The 20342-nt window shown below is 45.9% G+C and overlaps 1 protein-coding gene across 1 annotated transcript in view; it reads left to right on the top strand.

Moving 5' to 3' along the window:
• Nucleotides 1–20342, top strand: part of LOC124605301 (phosphatidylinositol 4,5-bisphosphate 5-phosphatase A-like) — an 81532-nt gene that overhangs the window by 27780 nt on the left and 33410 nt on the right. The window contains exon 5 of the mRNA XM_047136885.1: nt 9530–9705. Coding sequence (XP_046992841.1) covers nt 9530–9705 — 176 coding nt within the window. The remainder of the gene's footprint in view (nt 1–9529; nt 9706–20342) is intronic.

Below are 20342 nucleotides of genomic sequence, written 5' to 3'. Positions count from 1 at the left end.
GCCAAGGAAGCTGCCTCTTCAAATGGATAGCTACCATCCAATTAGCCTAAAACACCCTCTACAAGCTCCTTGAACACATGGTGACTCGGCGGATGTTTTGGATCCTTGAATCCCATGACCTTTTGTCATCAACTCAAACTGGTTTTCGCTGTGGCCACTCTACTGTGGATAACTTGGTGCACCTGGAGTCTGCTATCCAGTTGGCTTTTGCCCATCGGCAACACCTCCTTGCAGTCTTCTTTGATCAGCATAAAGCCTATGACACCACCTGGCACCACCACATCATCACCACCCTTCACGAATGGGGCCTTTGTGGCACTCTGCTTATTTTTATCCATAACTTCCTTTCTTGTCGCTCTTTTCGGGTCCAAGTTGGCTGCTGCTACAGTGCTCCCCCATCGGCAAGGAAATGGGGTTCCACAGGGTTCCATGCTGAGCGTCCCTATCTTTCTCATGGGCATTAATGGTCTGGTGGCAGCTGTTGGGCTGACAGTCTCACTCTGTGTATGCTAACGATTTTTGTATCTACCTCACTTCCTCCATAATGGGCACTACAGAATGCCATCTACAGGGGGCAATCTGCCGGGCGCACTCATGGGCTCTCTCCCATGGTTTTCAGCTTTCGGCGGCCAAGACATGACATGCATTTCTGCCTTCGCCGTACAGTCCATCCCCATGCGGAACTGTTCCTCGATGGCCAGCCCTTCGAGGTAGTGGACACCCATCGCTTCTTGGGTCTGGTCTTCAATGCCCAGTTGACATTGTTCCCTCATCTTCGCCAGCTGAAGAGGACGTGCTGGTCCCATCTCAATGTTCTTAGGTGTCTGTGCAATACCGCCTGGGGTGCAGACCACTCTGTTCTCCTGTGATTGTATCAAGCATTGGTCCAGTCTCGTTTAGACTATGGAAGTCCTGTCTATGGTTCTGCGTTGCCTAGACCCCATCCACCACTGTGGGGTTGAACTTGCGACTGGTGCCGTCCGGACTAGCCCCGTACTTAGGCTTCTCGCAGAGGCAGGGATTCCACCACTGCAAGTTTTGCACCAACAACAGATGATATCTTATGCGCTCCACATTCGCTGCAACCCAAAGCACCTTAATTATGGTATCCTTTATCCAGACATGGAGATCACCTTGCCGCAGAGGCGGCCACTATGTGGGCTTACCATGGCTGTCTGCATTCAGTCGCTCTTTTGTGAGCTCCAGCAATTCCCTTTACCGCTTCTCTTCTCTGCTCACGCACATACCCCTCCTTGGAGCATCTCTCGGACACAGCTCTGTCTTGATCTCTCAGGTGATTCAAATGATTTTGTCCCTCCGATGGCTCTTCACCACCAATTCTATTGTCTCCTCATTTCATTCCAGGGTTCAGAAGTGATTTATACTGATGGCTCCATGGTTGCTGGCCGCACTAGTTTTGCTTGCACCTATGAGTGACTTACAGAACTTCGTTCCTTGCACGATGGATGTAGTGTTTTTACTGCAGAATTGGTAGCCATCTTGTGTGAACTGGACCATATCTGCTCCTGCTCAGGACTATCCTTCACTATCTGTAGTGACTCATTGAGCGGTTTGCACACTATCGGCCAGTGCTTACCTCGCCACCCATTGGTCATCACTATCCAGGACTCCCTTTATCTCCTTGCTCAACGTGGATGCTCGGTGGTTTTCATTTGGACACCAGGCCATGTTGGGATTGCTGGCAATGAACTTGCCGATCGACTGGCTAAGTTAGATACTACCAGGCCATCTCTTGCTATTGGCATTCCGGGAATAGACCTTCGCTCGGCAGTACGTCGTCAGGTTTTGGGCCTTTGGGATGCAGAATGGCACACTCTTTCTTCGCCGAACAAGTTCAGGGCGATTAAGGATTCTACAACTCCGTGGCAGTCCTCCTCCTGGGCCTCTTATAAGGCCTGTGTCATCCTATACCAGCTCCGCATTAGCCATACTTGGATGACTTACAGTTATCTCCTCTGTCGTGAGGACCCCCATCTCTGTCGTTGTGGATCGATGTTGACTGTGGCTCACATCTTATTGGAGTGCCCCAACTTAGCCACCCTGCGATGCACTTTTAGCTTTCCAGAATCGTTACCCCGGGTGTTAGCTGACAATGCCTCAATGACAGATCTCGTTTTACGTTTTATTCGTGATGGGGGTTTTTATGGTTTTATTTAAGGGAGGGACCTTCCACCTTATTGGTGAGTGGAGGGGATGGCAGGCCCTCTTGCTCCCCCTTTCGCCCCAACTGGATTGGCTTCAACTGGGTTTGGTGGTTCACCCCAGACCTCTGCCTTCCCACTCCTTTCCTTATGGGGTCTGTTATGTCTTGAGCATTTCTCTTGTCTCCTGTGCTTCTTCCTTCACACCCGTCATTAGTCACTTTCTTTCCCTCACCTCATCTTCCATTCTTTTCCTTCCTCTCCTGTCAATAGTTTATCATTGTATGGATGTTGTGGTTCCCTCTTTTAATGTGGGATTTTATCGGTTGTAGTTAATCTAAGGTTGGAGGGACTGATGACCGCGTAGTTTGGTCCCTTCTCCAACCAACCAACCAACATTCATTCTTCTTCAGTTGTACTGCCTACTGAGCTAATCCTTATTGCTATATCTAAAGCCTTAGAGATCTTCAAGCATACCTTGTCATTCCTTTATACGAGGTGTACATGAAGTCCGGGAACACCTTGTTATTTCTTGTACAAGAACAAAACATTATACAGATATCATTCATATGTCATTTTGAAGAGAAACGCTGAAAGTTTTTTCATGTATACCGCCACAACCAGTTTGGCAATTTGCCAATAGTTTGCGCTAGTCACGAACATGGCGAGTTCAGGTGCGGAACGAGCTTTCTGTGTGTTTGAGTCCGGCAAAACCAAGTGTGCTACAGCTGTTCAATGGATGTTTAGAATCAAGTACGGTAAGAAGCCACCGACAATGAAGGTCATTTACCTCTGGCACAACAAATTCGTTACAACAGGTTGCTTGAGCCCGGCAAAGAGAAGCAGACGTCCCAATGTGAGTGAAGTGAATGTGGAGCGCGTACGGGAGATTAGCACGGACTATTGGCAAATTTCCAAACTATGCTGTGGCGGTATACATGGGAGGGGGGAATCTTCCAGGGTTTCTATTCAAAATAACATATGTATGATATCTGCACAAAGTTTGGTTCTTGTGCAATAAATAATTGAAAGTGTTACTGGACTACGTGTACACCCTGTACTTCGGTATCCCACTTCTTCCATTTTTATTCTTCCTGACTAATGTCTTAAACTTCAGCCTATTCTTCATCACTTCTACATTCCGATCTGAGTCTATATCTGCTCCTGAATGTGCCTTACAATCCATTATCTGATTTTTGAATCTCTGTCTGACCATGATGTAAGCAAACTGAAATCTTTCCATATCACGCAGCCTTTTCCAAGTATACCACCTCCTCTTGTGATTCTTGAACAGAGTATTCGCTATTACTAGCTGAAATTTATTACAGAACTCAGTTAGTCTTTCTCCTCTCTCATTCCTTGTCCCACGTCCATATTCTTCTGTAATCTTTTCGTCTACTCCTTCCCCTACAACTGCATTCCAGTACCCCCTGACTATTAGATTTTCATCTCCCTTTGTGTATTGTATGACCCTTTCAATATCCTCATATACACTCCTGGAAATGGAAAAAAGAACACATTGACACCGGTGTGTCAGACCCACCATACTTGCTCCGGACACTGCGAGAGGGCTGTACAAGCAATGATCACACGCACGGCACAGCGGACACACCAGGAACCGCGGTGTTGGCCGTCGAATGGCGCTAGCTGCGCAGCATTTGTGCACCGCCGCCGTCAGTGTCAGCCAGTTTGCCGTGGCATACGGAGCACCATCGCAGTCTTTAACACCGGTAGCATGCCGCGACAGCGTGGACGTGAACCGTATGTGCAGTTGACGGACTTTGAGCGAGGGCGTATAGTGGGCATGCGGGAGGCCGGGTGGATGTACCGCCGAATTGCTCAACACGTGGGGCGTGAGGTCTCCACAGTACATCGATGTTGTCGCCAGTGGTCGGCGGAAGGTGTACGTGCCCGTCGACCTGGGACCGGACCGCAGCGACGCACGGATGCACGCCAAGACCGTAGGATCCTACGCAGTGCCGTAGGGGACCGCACCGCCACTTCCCAGCAAATTAGGGACACTGTTGCTCCTGGGGTATCGGCGAGGACCATTCGCAACCGTCTCCATGAAGCTGGGCTACGGTCCCGCACACCGTTAGGCCGTCTTCCGCTCACGCCCCAACATCATGCAGCCCGCCTCCAGTGGTGTCGCGACAGGAGTGAATGGAGGGACGAATGGAGACGTGTCGTCTTCAGCGATGAGAGTCGCTTCTGCCTTGGTGCCAATGATGGTCGTATGCGTGTTTGGCGCCGTGCAGGTGAGCGCCACAATCAGGACTGCATACGACCGAGGCACACAGGGCCAACACCCGGCATCATGGTGTGGGGAGCGATCTCCTACACTGGCCGTACACCACTGGTGATCGTCGAGGGGACACTGAATAGTGCACGGTACATCCAAACCGTCATCGAACCCATCGTTCTACCATTCCTAGACCGGCAAGGGAACTTGCTGTTCCAAGAGGACAATGCACGTCCGCATGTATCCCGTGCCACCCAACGTGCTCTAGAAGGTGTAAGTCAACTACCCTGGCCAGCAAGATCTCCGGATCTGTTCCCCATTGAGCATGTTTGGGACTGGATGAAGCGTTGTCTCACGCGGTCTGCACGTCCAGCACGAACGCTGGTCCAACTGAGGCGCCAGGTGGAAATGGCATGGCAAGCCGTTCCACAGGACTACATCCAGCATCTCTATGATCGTCTCCATGGGAGAATAGCAGCCTGCATTGCTGCGAAAGGTGGATATACACTGTACTAGTGCCGACATTGTGCATGCTCTGTTGCCTGTGTCTATGTGTCTGTGGTTCTGTCAGTGTGATCATGTGATGTATCTGACCCCAGGAATGTGTCAATAAAGTTTCCCCTTCCTGGGACAATGAATTCACGGTGTTCTTATTTCAATTTCCAGGAGTGTATTTTCTCTACCTCATCATCTTCAGCTTGCAACATCGGCATATATACGTGTACCATCATTGTTGGTGTTGGTTTCCTGTCGATTCTGATAAGAATAACCCTATCACTGCACTGTTCACAGTAACACATTCTCCACACTACCTTCCTATTCATCGCGAATCCTACTCCAGCTATACCATTTTCTGCTGCCGTTGATATTACCCTCTACTCATCTGACCAGAAATCCTTGTCTTCTTTCCATTTCACCTCATTGACCCCAACTATATCTAGACTGAGCCTATCCATTTCCCTTTTAAAATTTTCTAGCTCCCCTACCACGTTCAAGCTTCTGGAATTCTATGGCCCAACTCATAGAACATTATTCTTCTGGTGGTTATTCAATCATTTTCTCATCACCTTCCCCTTGGCATCCCCTGCCAGAGATAGGAATGGGGACTATTCCAGAATCTTTAGCCAATGGAGAGATGTTCGTGACACTTTTTCAATTACAGGCCACATGTCTCGTGCATAAATGTTGTCTATCTTTAACGCAGTGGTTCTTATTGCCTTCTGCATCCTCTTGCTGTTGATCATTGCTGATTCTTCTGTTTTTAGGGTCAGTTTCCCACCCCAAGGACAAGAGTGTGCCCTGAACCTCCCTCCACTTGTTTGTCCTCTTTGACAAGGCCATTGGCAGAATGAGGGTGTCTTCTTATGCTGGAAGTCTTTGGCCACCAATGCTGATTATTAATTAAAATTTAAGCGTTGGCTGGTTTCAGACACGGGACCAAGGACATTTTAATTACCAGTCAATGAGGAATGGGGTAGATTCAAGGGAACATTAGTAAGTGCGGTGGAAGCAATATGTGGGAGGATAAGCAAGAAAAAGAGATAGAAAGAAACACCCTGTGGAATGATAAAACAAAGGATATAGTACAGAAGAAGAATAGAGTCTATAGGGTGTAGTTCCAGAAGAGGGCAGGAGGGACAAGAGAAGAGTATCAAGCAAGAAAGAAAGAAGCAGAAAGAGTGGTGGTGGAGGAGAGAAGAAAGTGGATGGAACAGTGGACCAGAATGGAGGAGGAGGATAGTGAAGGTTGAAGAAAGGTGTTATATGAGATGATTAAAAGTAAGAGGAAGAACAGTACTACAGACTATGCCCGACTGGTGAACAAAAGTGGGAGACCTGGGTGAGGAGAAACAAGCTGAGGAGAAAAAAGAGGAGGAACAGCAAATAGAAAAAGACCTTACATGGGAAGAAGTGGGAGAGGCATTGGGCAAGATGAAGGGAGGGAAGTCACCAGGGTTGGATGAGCTAAGTGTAGAGATGGTGAGAACAGCAGGAGAGGTGCTATAACGAGTAATGAAAATAGTGTGGAGACAGATGATGATCCCAGAAGACTGGAAGAAGGGAATAATTGCCCCGATCTTTAAGAAGAGAAATAGAAGAGAGTGCAATAACAATCAGGAAGATAACATTGATGAGTCATTGTGCAAAGATTTTTGAAAGAAATTTGGAAGCAAGAATTCGGGCAAAATTTTGGGGGGGGGGGGGGGAGGATGAGATAGGAGCAACGTGGCTTCAGAACATGGTGGATGTAATTTTTGCTGTAAGACAACTGATGATTTGGAGGATAAAGAGGAGGAAGTACGAGAGCAGTTGGATGTATGGGAATGAACAGTACAAGAATATGGGATGAAATATAATATAAGTAAGAGTGAGATGATTATCACAACGAGAACAAAGGAGATAGGAACAACTGCAATAACGATTGGTGGGGAACAATTGAGGAGAGTGGAGAGTTTCAAGTACCTAGGAAGCCTTATGCAGGAAGATGGAAAAACAACAGAGAAATAACTGAGTGGGGGAGAAAAGCGGAAGCATTTGGGAAGAGTGTCAGAAGCCTGATACGGAGTAAGGATGTACCCCAAATCAGTAAAAAGGTTATATACCGGTCGTACTATATCCTAGTCCTGACATATGCATCCGAGACCTGGGCTGTGAAAAGAAGAGAGAAAAGCAAAGTACAAGCTAGTGAGATGAAATTCTTGAGGAACGGTATTGGAGTGACAAAGATAGACAGGTTAAGAAATGAGAGGATCAGAGAGTTAATGGAGTTGGAACCATTACTGGAGGAGATAGAGATATCGAGGCTGAGATGGTACGAACATGTTAAACGAATGGAGGAGAAGAGGATACCCAGGAGGATATAAGAGATGAAACTGGAAGGAAAGAGGCCAAGAGGAAGACAAAGAGACAGATGGCTGAAAGCAGTGGAGGAAAGCATCCAGAAGAAAGGAGAAGACTAGACCAAGGTGAAGATGGAGAGATGGTGGCAAGACAGAAGACGATGGAGAGGCTTACCGTATTTACTCGAATCTAAGCCGCACTTTTTTTCTGGTTTTTGTAATCCAAAAAACCGCCTGCGGCTTAGAATCGAGTGCAAAGTAAGCGGAAGTTCTGAAAAATGTTGGTAGGTGCAGCCACAACTTAGTTCTGTCGTCGAATATATGTAGCGCTACGCAGGCATGCTTCACAGGCACAAAGGCACATACTGGCACCAAAACCTCTGCGTCAGTAAATAAATAAAAAAAAAAGGTGGAAGACGAGCTTTTTTTTTCTCCGCCCCGAGTTTCGACCACTGCATTTTCATACATTATCCGACGAAGTAAATACAAATTCCGTATTGTTCCTCTTCGTACGTAGCAGCATTTCAATGTTCTACGAAAATCCGACTGGCAAGACTGTTTGGGATATTTGTCAATATGGCCAACTGTGCTTTCTGTATTTTTTCCTAACTGTGAGAAGAAATGGTTGCTAATAGGAACTTTTATGAATTGCGAATCACATGCAGTACTCTCTTCACCATAAGAATAATACGAATATAAACATTTTGCCATGTATTCTTTCGTGTTTGCTGCTATCTCATTTAAATCCTGTCCGCCTAATAAACTACGAAACTAGAGTGAGACAACAGCAGACGCGGAAGAATATACATACCATGTCATGTTTATATTCGTATTATTCTTATGCCTAATAGTGATACAGTCAGAAATGAAGCACGGCAATTGACTAGATTTTTAAATCTAAGATGACTAATTTCTGTGCATAATGTAATGTACTAAAGAGGCGTCTGCAAAGATTTTGAAACGGAAAAATTTTTCACTAAATTCTCGTTCAGAACATCTTCTATCATACGCAGTCTGTTATTTGGTTCCTGTTGATCATTATCAAAGAAAGCAGCAGTGTAAATAGCAACGAATAGCAGTCTCTTGCCATTGTTTCGCTAATGAGACGATTTCTCTCTTTGTTTTTTTTTTTAATTGTAAGCGGCGGTAGCGTGCACAAAAGCAAGCCATGCCGCAAGCGGCGACAGGCCGTAAACCCTCATTTTCAGAATGCGACAAACAATGCATGACACAGTACAGTAATGCATTTTCAGCTTTGAGTGACGGAAACACCTATAACAAAGAGAACTGCACTTGTCAGATCAAAGAAAAATAAGCAATCAATTCAAACCAGACGAAGCATGTGAAAAAGGAAGGGCGCCTGTATAAATACGGATGGAGCGCCTGACGCATAACAACGGCTACCTGGTAAAGCTTAACTGCTAAGCTTACGACTCGAACCAAACTATTACAGCCGTATCGTCGTTCATTCAACCTAATTGTGTCTCATATTACAATGGACCAACTTTGTTTCGATTTGGAAGTGCGGCCTAAAACTTTTCTTTCCCCTTGAATTTCGAGTCTCAGATTTCAGGTGCGGCTTAGATTCAGGAAAATTTTTTTCCCTCGATTTCGAGTCTCATTTTTCAGGTGCGGCTTAGATTCGAGTGTGGCTTAAATTCGAGTAAATACGGTATGTTCCAAACAGACCCGGCCACAGGCTGGAAACTGTCCATGATGATGATGATGAATCAAAGACACTACCTCTAGATCACGGTTGATACTTGAGGCATAAAAATAGGTCAGTAATACTACAGCCTATTCAAAGAATTAGCTCTTCTACATACTGCTTCTCTCTCTCCTCGCACAAAGTGAGTGCTTTACAACACTTGATTTGCTCTGAAGCACTGCTATATGACCAGTATAATTAAATGTTACAAACTCGTTTCATTTGGAAATTCCTGGCCATACTAGTCTAATAATTATTCTACAAAATTTGTATGTTAACATCTTTGGTAACTGCAGCATTAATTTGTAAATGGAAAAATAAGTTATATTTATTTTTACTGGTTTAGTGGCCATGAAGTCTGCTTCATGTATGGTCTGTGGTTCCGCATTAAATTGGGGTCTATCAATTCTTGTATTAAACGTGTTTGTTTGTTTAACATATTTCATGCCCATTAGGAACTCCTCACTGATTGTATGAAAAGACAGTATATGTAATATAATGTAATTGTAGTTTCTATTTTACAGTGTACCTCAATTGCTAATGTAGATACCACTCCCTGAATGTGGTTTATTTTTAGGGCAACAAAGGAGCTGTTAGCATCAGATTAAATATATATGGCTGTTCCTTGTGTATAGTGAACTGTCATTTAACTCCGCATGACCCCTACCTGCAAGAAAGGGTTGCTGACTATAACACAATAATTAGGAAACAGGTCTTCAAAAAGAGAGAGACAAGTCACATACTTTATCATGAGTAAGTAGTCATATTTGTATATGTATTTGTTAGTTGCAGAAAATACACACAATCAATTAATTAGAATTGCAAACTTCTTTACAATAAAACTTTCATAATCTTCTGTTTGTATAAAATCAGAATTGAAGTCAATTAAAACCAGTAGTTAAGCACAGGATGCAAAATAAGTGAAGAGGTAAATGTTAAAATGCTAGTTTCACATAAAATATGAATTATGGACATGATTAATTTGGGAGCCAATAATTTGTATTATAAATATTGATAAAGACATGATTTACATAAATTGCTTCTATGTCTTATCCTTACTTATCGGAAATTAATGAGGTAACTGGAACTGCAGTTGGGAACAAAAGAAACTTCCCAGTAGATGTATTTACGTAACTATTGCTGCAGTTTGGAGGGGGGGGGGGGCAGATTCATTTAACTTTAATACCTAGACCCTATTGAAGGAGCTGTTCAACACAGTAGCGTCAGTGTCGTAAAGCTCAACATCCAGGAAGGAGCCTTGAAGTTTGGAAAATAAGACTAATTTCAGTTTAATAACTATAAGATGGATGTATATTTCTCTAGTTCATCCCACAAAATATCATTGATCAATGTGTTTATAGCCATAGTGATTCCAAATGATAAAGAATGACATATAATGGGGCAGCCTGTTTCTCATTGCTTTTTCCTAATTTGTGATTGTGGCCCCCAGACATTAAGAAAATTATTGGATTGACTGAAGTTGGCCAGTGAGGTAGTGTGTAAAACATTTTTTTTTACGTGTGACTTTTTACATCATCAGATTTGAATTTTCCCAGCCTGCACAAGGTTGCATGAACATAGTAATGAAAACTTCCTCTCCTGCATGTCTTCTCAGACCACCATTCTCCAGCGCTCCCTCCAGAATACTCTATGGTCTCATCTTCCAGCCTCCAATGGGGTGTTTCAGAATTTCTTTTCATGAATTAATTCTCCCTCTTCCTCCTTGACCCCCTATTTACTATATTTACTACAGGTTGTTTATTTTATTCTCTAGACTTGCCTTTTCCTTTTCTTTTTCTTTGTTTATCTTCATTTCCCTATCATCTTGTTCTATCACCTTTGATTTGAATGAGGCACTGTCATTGATCTGTACCTAACCTGTTCGTCAAATTGCAGCTGTCTCAGCATGCCAACGAAGATACTTCTGTTTGGTAACTACATGGTGCTCATGAAGTGTCAGCAGAATACAAAAGGAAATACTTCAATTCTAGTTGCCTGAGACTGCAGCCGTGTGTGTGTGTGTGTGTGTGTGTGTGTGTGTGTGTGTGTGTGTCTTGCTATATGGTGAGTAGCAACTTTCCTTTCCATAATAGTGTTACATTTCATTCTGGATTTTCAATTGTTTGATACTTTCTAATTCTGCATCTTTATGTGCTTACTACATTAGATGTTCCAGATTTGTAGAAAACAATGAAATGAACCGTTTCAACATTAATTCTGCTGCCTCATTTCAAAACTAGTGTGAGCTTGGTACTGACAAGCTGATCAGAAACATTGTTCTGCTTTATTTTGCATGTGTTACTCATACATTCTGTTGTGCAAAATAACACCATGAAGATGAAATTGAAATAAATTAATGAAGCACTATGTTATCTAAACTTTTAGGTACATATAATTAATACAAAATGTCACATTGTTTGCTTAGGCATATTACTACTGATAATAAAAATTACAAATTTCCCAAACAGGTACTCACCAAGTACAGCCTGATGTTAAAATGTGCAAGGACACTTACTTCTCAATTTAAAGTGAAATACATTCTACATACTTGCCATATGAAGTGGCACATTGCAAGATGGTATTTATATTGTCACCCACTGCGAAAGTGACTTTGAATTTCCCTCCATAGGACAGTAGTTTCAGGAGTAATACATGCATTTTAATGTGATTTGTTTTGACAAGATCAAAGACAATGGATTTCAATAATAATGTTGGAAATATTTGTCAGTTTCTTGCAGGATAGACCCAGTAGAGGTAGAAACCTCACAAAATACTTTGGGAGCACTAAATTTTCTGTTACTTTTCACAGGAACAAAACTATGATTTATAGATGCCTATCTTATTGCTTGGCTGAGGGATTTCAGTAGATGATGTATTTGAGAAAAAGTTCCACCTCAGTAGTATCCTGAGAATGTCTTTGTCCTACAACATGACTAGTTTCAGCAGCACATTACTGCCGTCCTCGGGCCCCACCACTGCCAAAAGAGTATTTGATTTCATTGGCACATTTACTCTGGGATCTTTGTTACTATCACACTTGGGCTAGCTTTCATCAGGTGTCTATACTTGACACTGAGTTGATTGGAGACAACACAGTATAGAGTATAGACTCCTGATGAAAAGCTAGGCAGTGGTGGAGCCTGAAGATGGTGGTAACGTGCCTCCAAAACTAGTTGTGTGAGAGAATAAAGACATTCTCAAGATACAGCTGTGATGGTACTTTTTCTCATATAAAGTGAAATTATGAGATATTGTAAAATTTGTAACTTAGGTGAAGGAAGGAATTATTTGGGTCATGTGGGTGTTTGTAATGAAGTACTGCAATATTGTTCCATTAAGTTTCGGGTGTGCTAAATCTGCTGGGAGTACCACCGTCTGAGTATCCAGGCGTAGCTTGCGTAGAGCAGCCCTCTCTGCCACAGGTATATTGCTCCTTTGTGGGCGAGCCTTCATAATTGCACGGCATGTTTCACGTCTTATTTCCTCTGCTGAATCCGAGGGAAGTGGTCGAACAGCTTCTTCAGTGGAACTGATAAACGAAGGCAATGACAGAACCTGTGGCGTGGGTGCAAAATTCAGTCCCTTACTCAAAACCATCATCGTAGCATCGTCCAAATCTCTACCTGTCATATTAATAACAGGGTGTCGAATAACAGTTTCTCGCTGCGATGTCGTCTTCAGTCGACTAAATTTTGCAGTCTGTCGGGATGTGGCCACCTCACGAATCCAGTCTGATTTGGCCCAAGTTGTACCATATTATGATATTATGCAGATTTGACAGTCTCTGTTCGGCCCCCCAGGGGGTCCACAACTCTTTTGTGGACACGTGCGTAGCGAGCACGGGACCCCGAGCTAATGTGGCCCTCCTTCCTTTCCGGGCTGCATACTTTCCCTTTCCGCATCCTTCCCCGTCCCCCATCTTCGCCCCCCCCCTCCACCTCCCCCCCCCCCCCCCCCCCCACCTCTGGCTCTTTCCTTCCCTTTCTCCCCCTCTGGGAGTATGGTTTGTGCCTACGTCCGGAGACGGACGCTCGAAACTGTTCCAAATTTATTGCTTTCTACACTTACAAGTCCTCGTCCTTCCTCTGTCCTTCTCTTTTCCTTCCCTCTTCTCCTTGCCCTTTTCTCCGCTGCGGCGTTTGAGACCCCCTCTTCTTTCCTTTCCCTTTCTCTTTTTTCCTCCCTGTGCGTGTCTGAAGGCCGACCCACGCACTTCCATGCGTAGCCGGTGACGGGGTAACGCGTAATTCCCCGCCCCGGGTAGACAGGTAGGACACGTACGTACCCCCTGGTAACGGCCAGGCCCAGGGAGGGGTGATTACCCGAGCTGATACCTTCCGAAAGTGCCGATTGGTCCCTCCGTCCGTTTGTCGGGAGGTGTGACCTGAGGTGTAAACAATCACCTAAGGCTGGTGTGCCCTCGGTGAGGGCCCCCACAAGGGAGGAGCGCGCCATCGGAGACGCCGGTAATCATGGGGGATTCTTCCGCAATGGTTTCCTCACCTTCCACTATGTCCTCTCACAAACGTAAGTTCACTGAGTCTCAGCCACAGACGGTTCTTCCATCGTTGCCACAGTTCCTTGTTGTTTCTCGGTCTGACAAAGGTCACGACTTTTCCACGGTCAACCCTTTCATTATTCAGAAAGGTGTCGACGCAATTGCGGGTCCTGTAAAGTCTTGTTCCAGATTACGGAATGGCACCCTGTTGTTAGAAACACACAGTGCCCTCCAGGCTCAAAAATTGCTGCGTACTTCTCTGCTCCACACCTTCTCTGTCCGGGTGGAACCGCACCGTACGTTAAATTCCTCGCGTGGAGTCGTTTATACACGCTCCCTCGATGGATTGTCTGACGAAGAAATTCAGCACTACCTGTCTGACCAGGGCGTCACGGCTGTTCATCGGGTTGTGAAAAGGGTTGACTCGAACATCATTCCAACCCGCACTGTCTTCTTGACATTTGACAAAGTTCAACTCCCATCAAAAATCAAAGCAGGCTATGAGATCATTTCCGTTCGCCCTTATGTCCCAAACCCTACGCGTTGCTATCGATGTCAGCGGTTCAATCACACCAGCCAGTCCTGTTCCAATCTGGCCAAATGTGTTACGTGTGGCAAGGATGCCCATGAGGGTGCTTGTCCACCTCCATCCCCTCGCTGCATCAACTGTATGGGTGACCACGCTGCTTCCTCTCGAGATTGCCCCGTTTATAAGGACGAAAAGCTCATCCAGGAAATAAGAGTGAAGGAAAAGGTGTCGACCTTTGCTGCTCGAAAATTATTCGCCAGTCGACAGCCCACCGTGCCTCAGAAAGGAAAATACAGCACTGTCCTTGCTTCTCCTCGGCCAACAAAGGAGGCGGCCACACAGACTTGCGACCTCACCTTTAGTACCACGGTCGTCAGATCGGCCAGCGCAAAGATCGCCCGTTCAACCTCACCACTTTCGCCTGCCCACTCAATGGCTCACCCTTCATCGGGTTCTGCTAAATCTCGAGCCCAAAAGTCAGACGCCAAGTCTTCGAAAAAAGAGCATTCTCGTGAAGAGTTTTTACGTACCGCAACTTCACAACCATTGGTTCCTCCTTCATCTAAACATCATACTTCCAAGACGGCTATGAAGAAACACAGTTCCTCTCCTTCTCCGCCAAGGCGTGTCCCATCTACAGCACCACCTGACGGAAATCGCCCTCGGCCGTCTTCTGTGTCGCCAAGGCGCACTGCTGGTGGCTGGTCAACCGGCCGATCGCTGGTGGCAGGAGCTGCTCCTGACCAACCTATGGATCAGGATCTTCTGCCTTCGACTGAATGCCATTCCATGCTGTCGGTCACAAGCTCTGAGCAGTCGTTGAGTTGACAGCACCCTTGGTCACGTTCCTCCATTTTCTGTTCACCCTATGTCCATTATCCACTGGAATATCCGCGGCATTCGAGCCAATCGGGATGAATTGTCGATCCTCTTACGATCCTACTCGCCGGTCATCTTCTGTCTTCAGGAAACAAAGCTGCATCCCCATGACAGCTTTGTTCTCCCTCATTTTCAGTCCGTCCGATATGACCTCCCCTCTGTTGAAGGCACTCCAGCCCATGGAGGACTCATGATTCTGCTCCATGATACTCTCCATTATCACCCAATCCGCTTAAACAGTTCCTTCCAAGCTGTCGCTGTCCGTCTTTCCCTTTCTGGATACACGTTCTCTCTATGTACGGTATACATTCCATCGTCCACACCAATGGCACGAGCCGATCTCCTTCATCTTCTTGATCAGCTTCCACCCCCCTATTTGCTGGTTGGGGACTTCAATGCCCACCAATCGCTCTGGGGATCTCCGCATCCTTGTCCACGTGGCTCCCTATTGCTAGACGTCTTCCACCAAGCAGATCTAGTCTGCCTCAACACTGGGGTCCCCACTTTTTTGTCTGCCTCCACGACAAATTTATCTCATATGGACCTTGCGGTCGGTACTGTTCCGCTAGCTCAGCGCTTCGAATGGTTCGCCCTTGATGATACACACTCGAGTGACCACTTTCCATGTGTTCTTAGACTGCAGCCTCACCTGCCATATATGCGCTCGCGACGCTGGAAGTTTGCCCAAGCCGATTGGACACTTTTTTCGTCTCTAGCGACATTCGATGACCGTCGCTTTCCCAGCGTCGACGATGAGGTCACACATGTTACCGATGTTATTCTCACAGCTGCGGAACGTTCAATACCACGCACCTCCGAATTGCCCCGGCGTCCCCCAGTTCCTTGGTGGAACGAGGCATGCCGTGACGCAATACGTGAGCGGCGACGTGCTCTTCGCATTTTCCGTCACCATCCAACTTTGGCCAACTGTATCCGATATAAGCAGCTCCGTGCGCGATGCCGTCGCGTCATCCGCGATAGCAAGAAGGCAAGCTGGAAATTCTTTATTAGCTCATTTAACACCATCACTCCCTCCTCGGAAGTTTGGAGTCGGCTTCGACGGTTCTCAGGCGCGCCTAGTTTCTCCCCGGTCTCTGGGCTCACTGTTGCGCATGATGATACCTTAGTGGACCCCGTCGCAATTTCTAACTCATTGGGTCAGCACTTTGCTGAGATTTCGAGCTCTTCAAATTACCCGCCAGCGTTTCTCCCGAAGAAACGTGCAGCGGAAGTGCGACATCTTGCTTTCTCCTCTCAAAATCACGAAAGCTACAATACTGTTTTCTCCATGCGGGAACTCCAACATGCCCTCTCTTCTTCTCGCTCCTCCGCCCCAGGACCGGATGGTATCCATATCCAAATGTTGCTGCATTTATCAACCCATAGTCTGCGTTACCTCCTTCGCCTTTATAATCGCATTTGGACCGACAGTACCTTTCCCAGGCGATGGCGGGAAGCCAGTGTCGTTCCCGTTCCGAAACCTGGAAAGGACAAACATCTCCCCTCTAGTTATCGCCCCATTTCTCTCACGAGTAGTGTCTGTAAGGTTTTGGTGCGTATGGTGAATTACCGTTTAGCTTGGTGGCTGGAATCCCGCAGTCTTTTAACGCCAGCCCAATGCGGATTCCGAAAGCATCGTTCTGCAGTTGACCATCTTGTTGCTCTCTCTACTTATATCATGAACAATTTTCTCCGGAAACGCCAAACGGTAGCAATATTTTTTGATCTGGAGAGAGCATACGATACCTGTTGGAGGACAGGCATCCTCCGCACACTGTTCTCTTGGGGCTTTCGGGGCCGGCTGCCCCTTTTTCTTCGTGAATTTATGGCAGAGCGCACATTTAGGGTGCGGGTGAACACTGCTCTCTCCCGTACTTTCTCCCAAGAAAACGGGGTACCCCAGGGCTCCGTGCTGAGTGTTGTACTGTTTGCCATCGCCATTAATCCAATTATGGATTGTCTCCTTCCTGATGTCTCGGGCTCCCTCTTTGTGGACGATTTTGCTATCTACTACAGCTCTCAACGGACCAGCCTTCTTGAAAGACGTCTTCAAGGATGTCTCGATCGCCTCCACTCGTGGAGCATCGAAACCGGCTTCCGTTTCTCACCCAGTAAGACCGTTTGTGTTAATTTTTGGCGACGTAAGGAGTTTCTTCCGCCCTCCTTACATCTAGGTCCTGTCAACCTTCCGTTTTCCGACGTCGCTAAATTCTTTGGTCTTATGTTTGACAGAAAACTGTGCTGGTCCTCCCACGTTTCCTATCTTTCGGCTCGCTGTCTGCGTTCCCTTAACACCCTCCGTGTCCTGAATGGTACCTCCTGGGGAGCGGACTGAGTGGTCCTTTTCCGCCTCTATCGCGCCTTAGTGCGCTCGAAATTGGATTATGGAAGCATAGTCTACTCCTCTGCTCGGCCGTCTATTCTTCGGCGTCTCGACTCTATCCACCACCGTGGATTACGTTTAGTGTCTGGAGCTTTTTACACCAGCCCTGTGGAAAGCCTTTATGCTGAGACTGCTGAACCTCCGCTGTCCAATCGGCGGGCAGTCCTTCTGAGTCGTTATGCTAGCCATCTGTCTTCCATGCCTGCTAATCCAGCCCATGACCTTTTTTTCGACGCCTCCTTTGATGTAGGGTATGCAGGCCGCTCCTCCTCCCTACTACCCCCGGGAGTCCGCTTCCGTCAACTGCTCCATTCTTTTTCCTTCCGCTTTCCTAAAACCTTCTTGACAACTTGGGGTACAACACCGCCTTGGCTCCGTCCCCGGATTGACTTGCTCCGAGACCTGTGTCAATTTCCCAAGGATGGTACCCCTACACTTGTTTACCGTCGGGCATTTGCTGCTCTATGTGCACAAATGACGGACGCCTCATTTATTTACACCGACGGCTCGAAAACATCGTTAGGTGTAGGGAGTGCCTATATTGTTGGCAACACCCCAAATCACTTTCGGCTTCCCGACCAGTGTTCTGTTCATACTGCGGAGCTTTACGCTGTTCTCCAGGCTGTCCACTACATCCGCCGCCATCAGCGGATACAGTACGTAATCTGCTCAGATTCTCTCAGCTCTCTCCTAAGTCTCCAAGCTCTTTACCCCGTGCACCCTCTGGTCCACCGGATTCAGGACTGTCTGCGCTTGCTCCACCTGGGGGGCGTCTCGGTGGCGTTCCTCTGGCTCCCGGGACACGCTGGTATCTGTGGGAATGAGGCGGCCGATATAGCGGCCAAGGCTGCAGTCTCTCTTCCTCGGCCAGCTATTCAGTTGCTTCCCATTACCGATCTACGGAGCGGTTTATGTCGCCAAGTTGCTCATTTATGGCATGCGCATTGGTCAACACTTCCCCATAATAAATTGCGGAAAGTGAAAGCCCTTCCTTGTGCTTGGACCTCTTCCTCCCGAACGCGTCGTCGGGAGGAGGTAATTTTAGCTAGACTCCGGATAGGGCACTGTCTTTTTAGCCATCGACATCTTTTAAGCGGTGATCCTCCCCCACTCTGTCCCCACTGCTCTCAGCTGTGGACGGTCAGACACCTTTTAATTGAATGCCCCTATTTTAATCCGTTACGCTCCCGTCTACAGCTATCGCCTGATCTATCGTCGATTTTAGCAGATGACACGCGCTCAGCCGACCGCGTTCTCCAGTTTATTAGTGACAGTGAAATGACGTCAGTCATTTGAAGCTTTTTTGGGGACAACCAACCCCTTTCTATAGTGGATTTTTAAGCATTCCTTCTGCCTTTAGTTTCTCAAATTTTATGACTTTGTTCCCATTGCTGCTGGTTTTAAATTTCGTTTTTTTCCTGTTTCCTACGTCACGGGCTGGGCGCTAATGACCATAGACGTTTTGCGCCCTAAAACCACAAAAAAAAAAAAAAAGTCTCTGTTTGGAAATCTTTTGCCAAACTACAATAAGGCAGGTGATGATAATCTGCAGGTGCACTGAAGTTCTACACTCAAAGACGAGTTCTACATTCAGCTAGTATAGGGGACACTTGTCACAGTGCTTTTTTATGGAACGTCTTGACCATGTACTCTCTGAGTATTTTTCAATCATCTTTGCCTCCCTCCCCTTTCAAGACCCTCCTAACTTTGATTCAAAGTGACTGACTCCCACTCTCATAATATTCTCAAACTATTTCTTCTTTCCTACTCTGAAGCCTGTGGGTCTGAATGTTAAGGCGCGTTTACACTGAGTTCGCAACATTGTTCGTGGCTAGTAATGGACTACCGATGTTTGCAACACAGTCAGTGTTTCACGGCTGCGTCGGTAGAGATCAAAGAAACATTGTTCGTGGCCTTCTACCACTAAATTCCGCTATGCAGCGCTAGTGTTCGTTTGCTCCGAGTGAATGTTTTGGTGTTTGTTTTGCTGGAGTGTAGTGGTGCGTTTATTTTATGTCTCTTCATTTTTATTTGAAATGGAGTGGTCACGAGACAAAATTTTCCAATTGATATCGCTCTGAGGCAGAGGAGTGCCTGTGGAATGTACGTTGCGCAGGTTATAAAAATACTAAAATCAAACATGATTCATTACAAAAAGTTGCTGCGGTGCTTGGCACCAGCAGCAGTGATGTGGACAAAAAAATTTAAATCTCTCTTGTCTCAGTACCAAAGAGAGAATAGAAAAATAGAGGAAAGTAAAAAATCTGGATGTGGTACTGACACACTCTACAAAACAAAGTGGTTTGGATTTAAATATCTATGTTTCCTGGATGATATCCAGGAACCAAAGGAGACCCAGGACACAATTGAAGAGGTAAACAAGGTTATACCTGCATATGATTGATTTTATTCTCTTGTACAACAATTTTAACTGTAATTATTTTGCCATGGAACAGCTCCTTGTAAGCTCACAAAGTAGTTGGCAAATTCGTTGCGAATTTCCTTGAATGTCTGAGAAGTTCTCCGTGGTATATTTGGGAGTGCAGTAATAGAGGATGCATTAGCATCTCGTCTCCATGCCCCTGAAATGACTTCACCTGTTTGTGGAAAATAGAATCGAAGCTTCCAGGTGGGCTGTATTAACTTCTTGACTCCGAATTTCTTCTTAAAAAATTGTCCAGACACACTGCTGTCATTGTGATGGTTTGTGCCCTCTGTCGTTGTAATAGCATCAGTTTGCCGAAGACACGAAACGCTGAAGCCATAATACCAAATCTGTTTTCCACACTCATCTTTTCCCCTGACAATCTGTAGTTATAGAGCCTCTATTGTGCCTACCTGGATATGGCTTCATGATGCTTTTCCTGTAATGGAAAAGCATCATCTGTCGTGAATACATATGGTAGTGGCTTTGTCCATCCAGATAAACACTTGTGACATGGCAAGTTTAGTTTGTTTTTGTGAATTAGCTCACTTATGGAGGCATTTTTGAAAACACCTCCATCAGAAATCCTCCCTTGGTAGCAAACGTCAGCATATAAAAAGTTGTAGTTGGTGTCAACTACAGCAACCAACACAATGCTAAACGATCCTTTATAGTT

The sequence above is a fragment of the Schistocerca americana genome, chromosome 1 (assembly GCF_021461395.2).
Source record: "Schistocerca americana isolate TAMUIC-IGC-003095 chromosome 1, iqSchAmer2.1, whole genome shotgun sequence".
Classification (NCBI taxonomy): Eukaryota; Metazoa; Arthropoda; class Insecta; order Orthoptera; family Acrididae; genus Schistocerca; species Schistocerca americana.
This window is presented reverse-complemented; position numbering and strand designations above follow the sequence as displayed.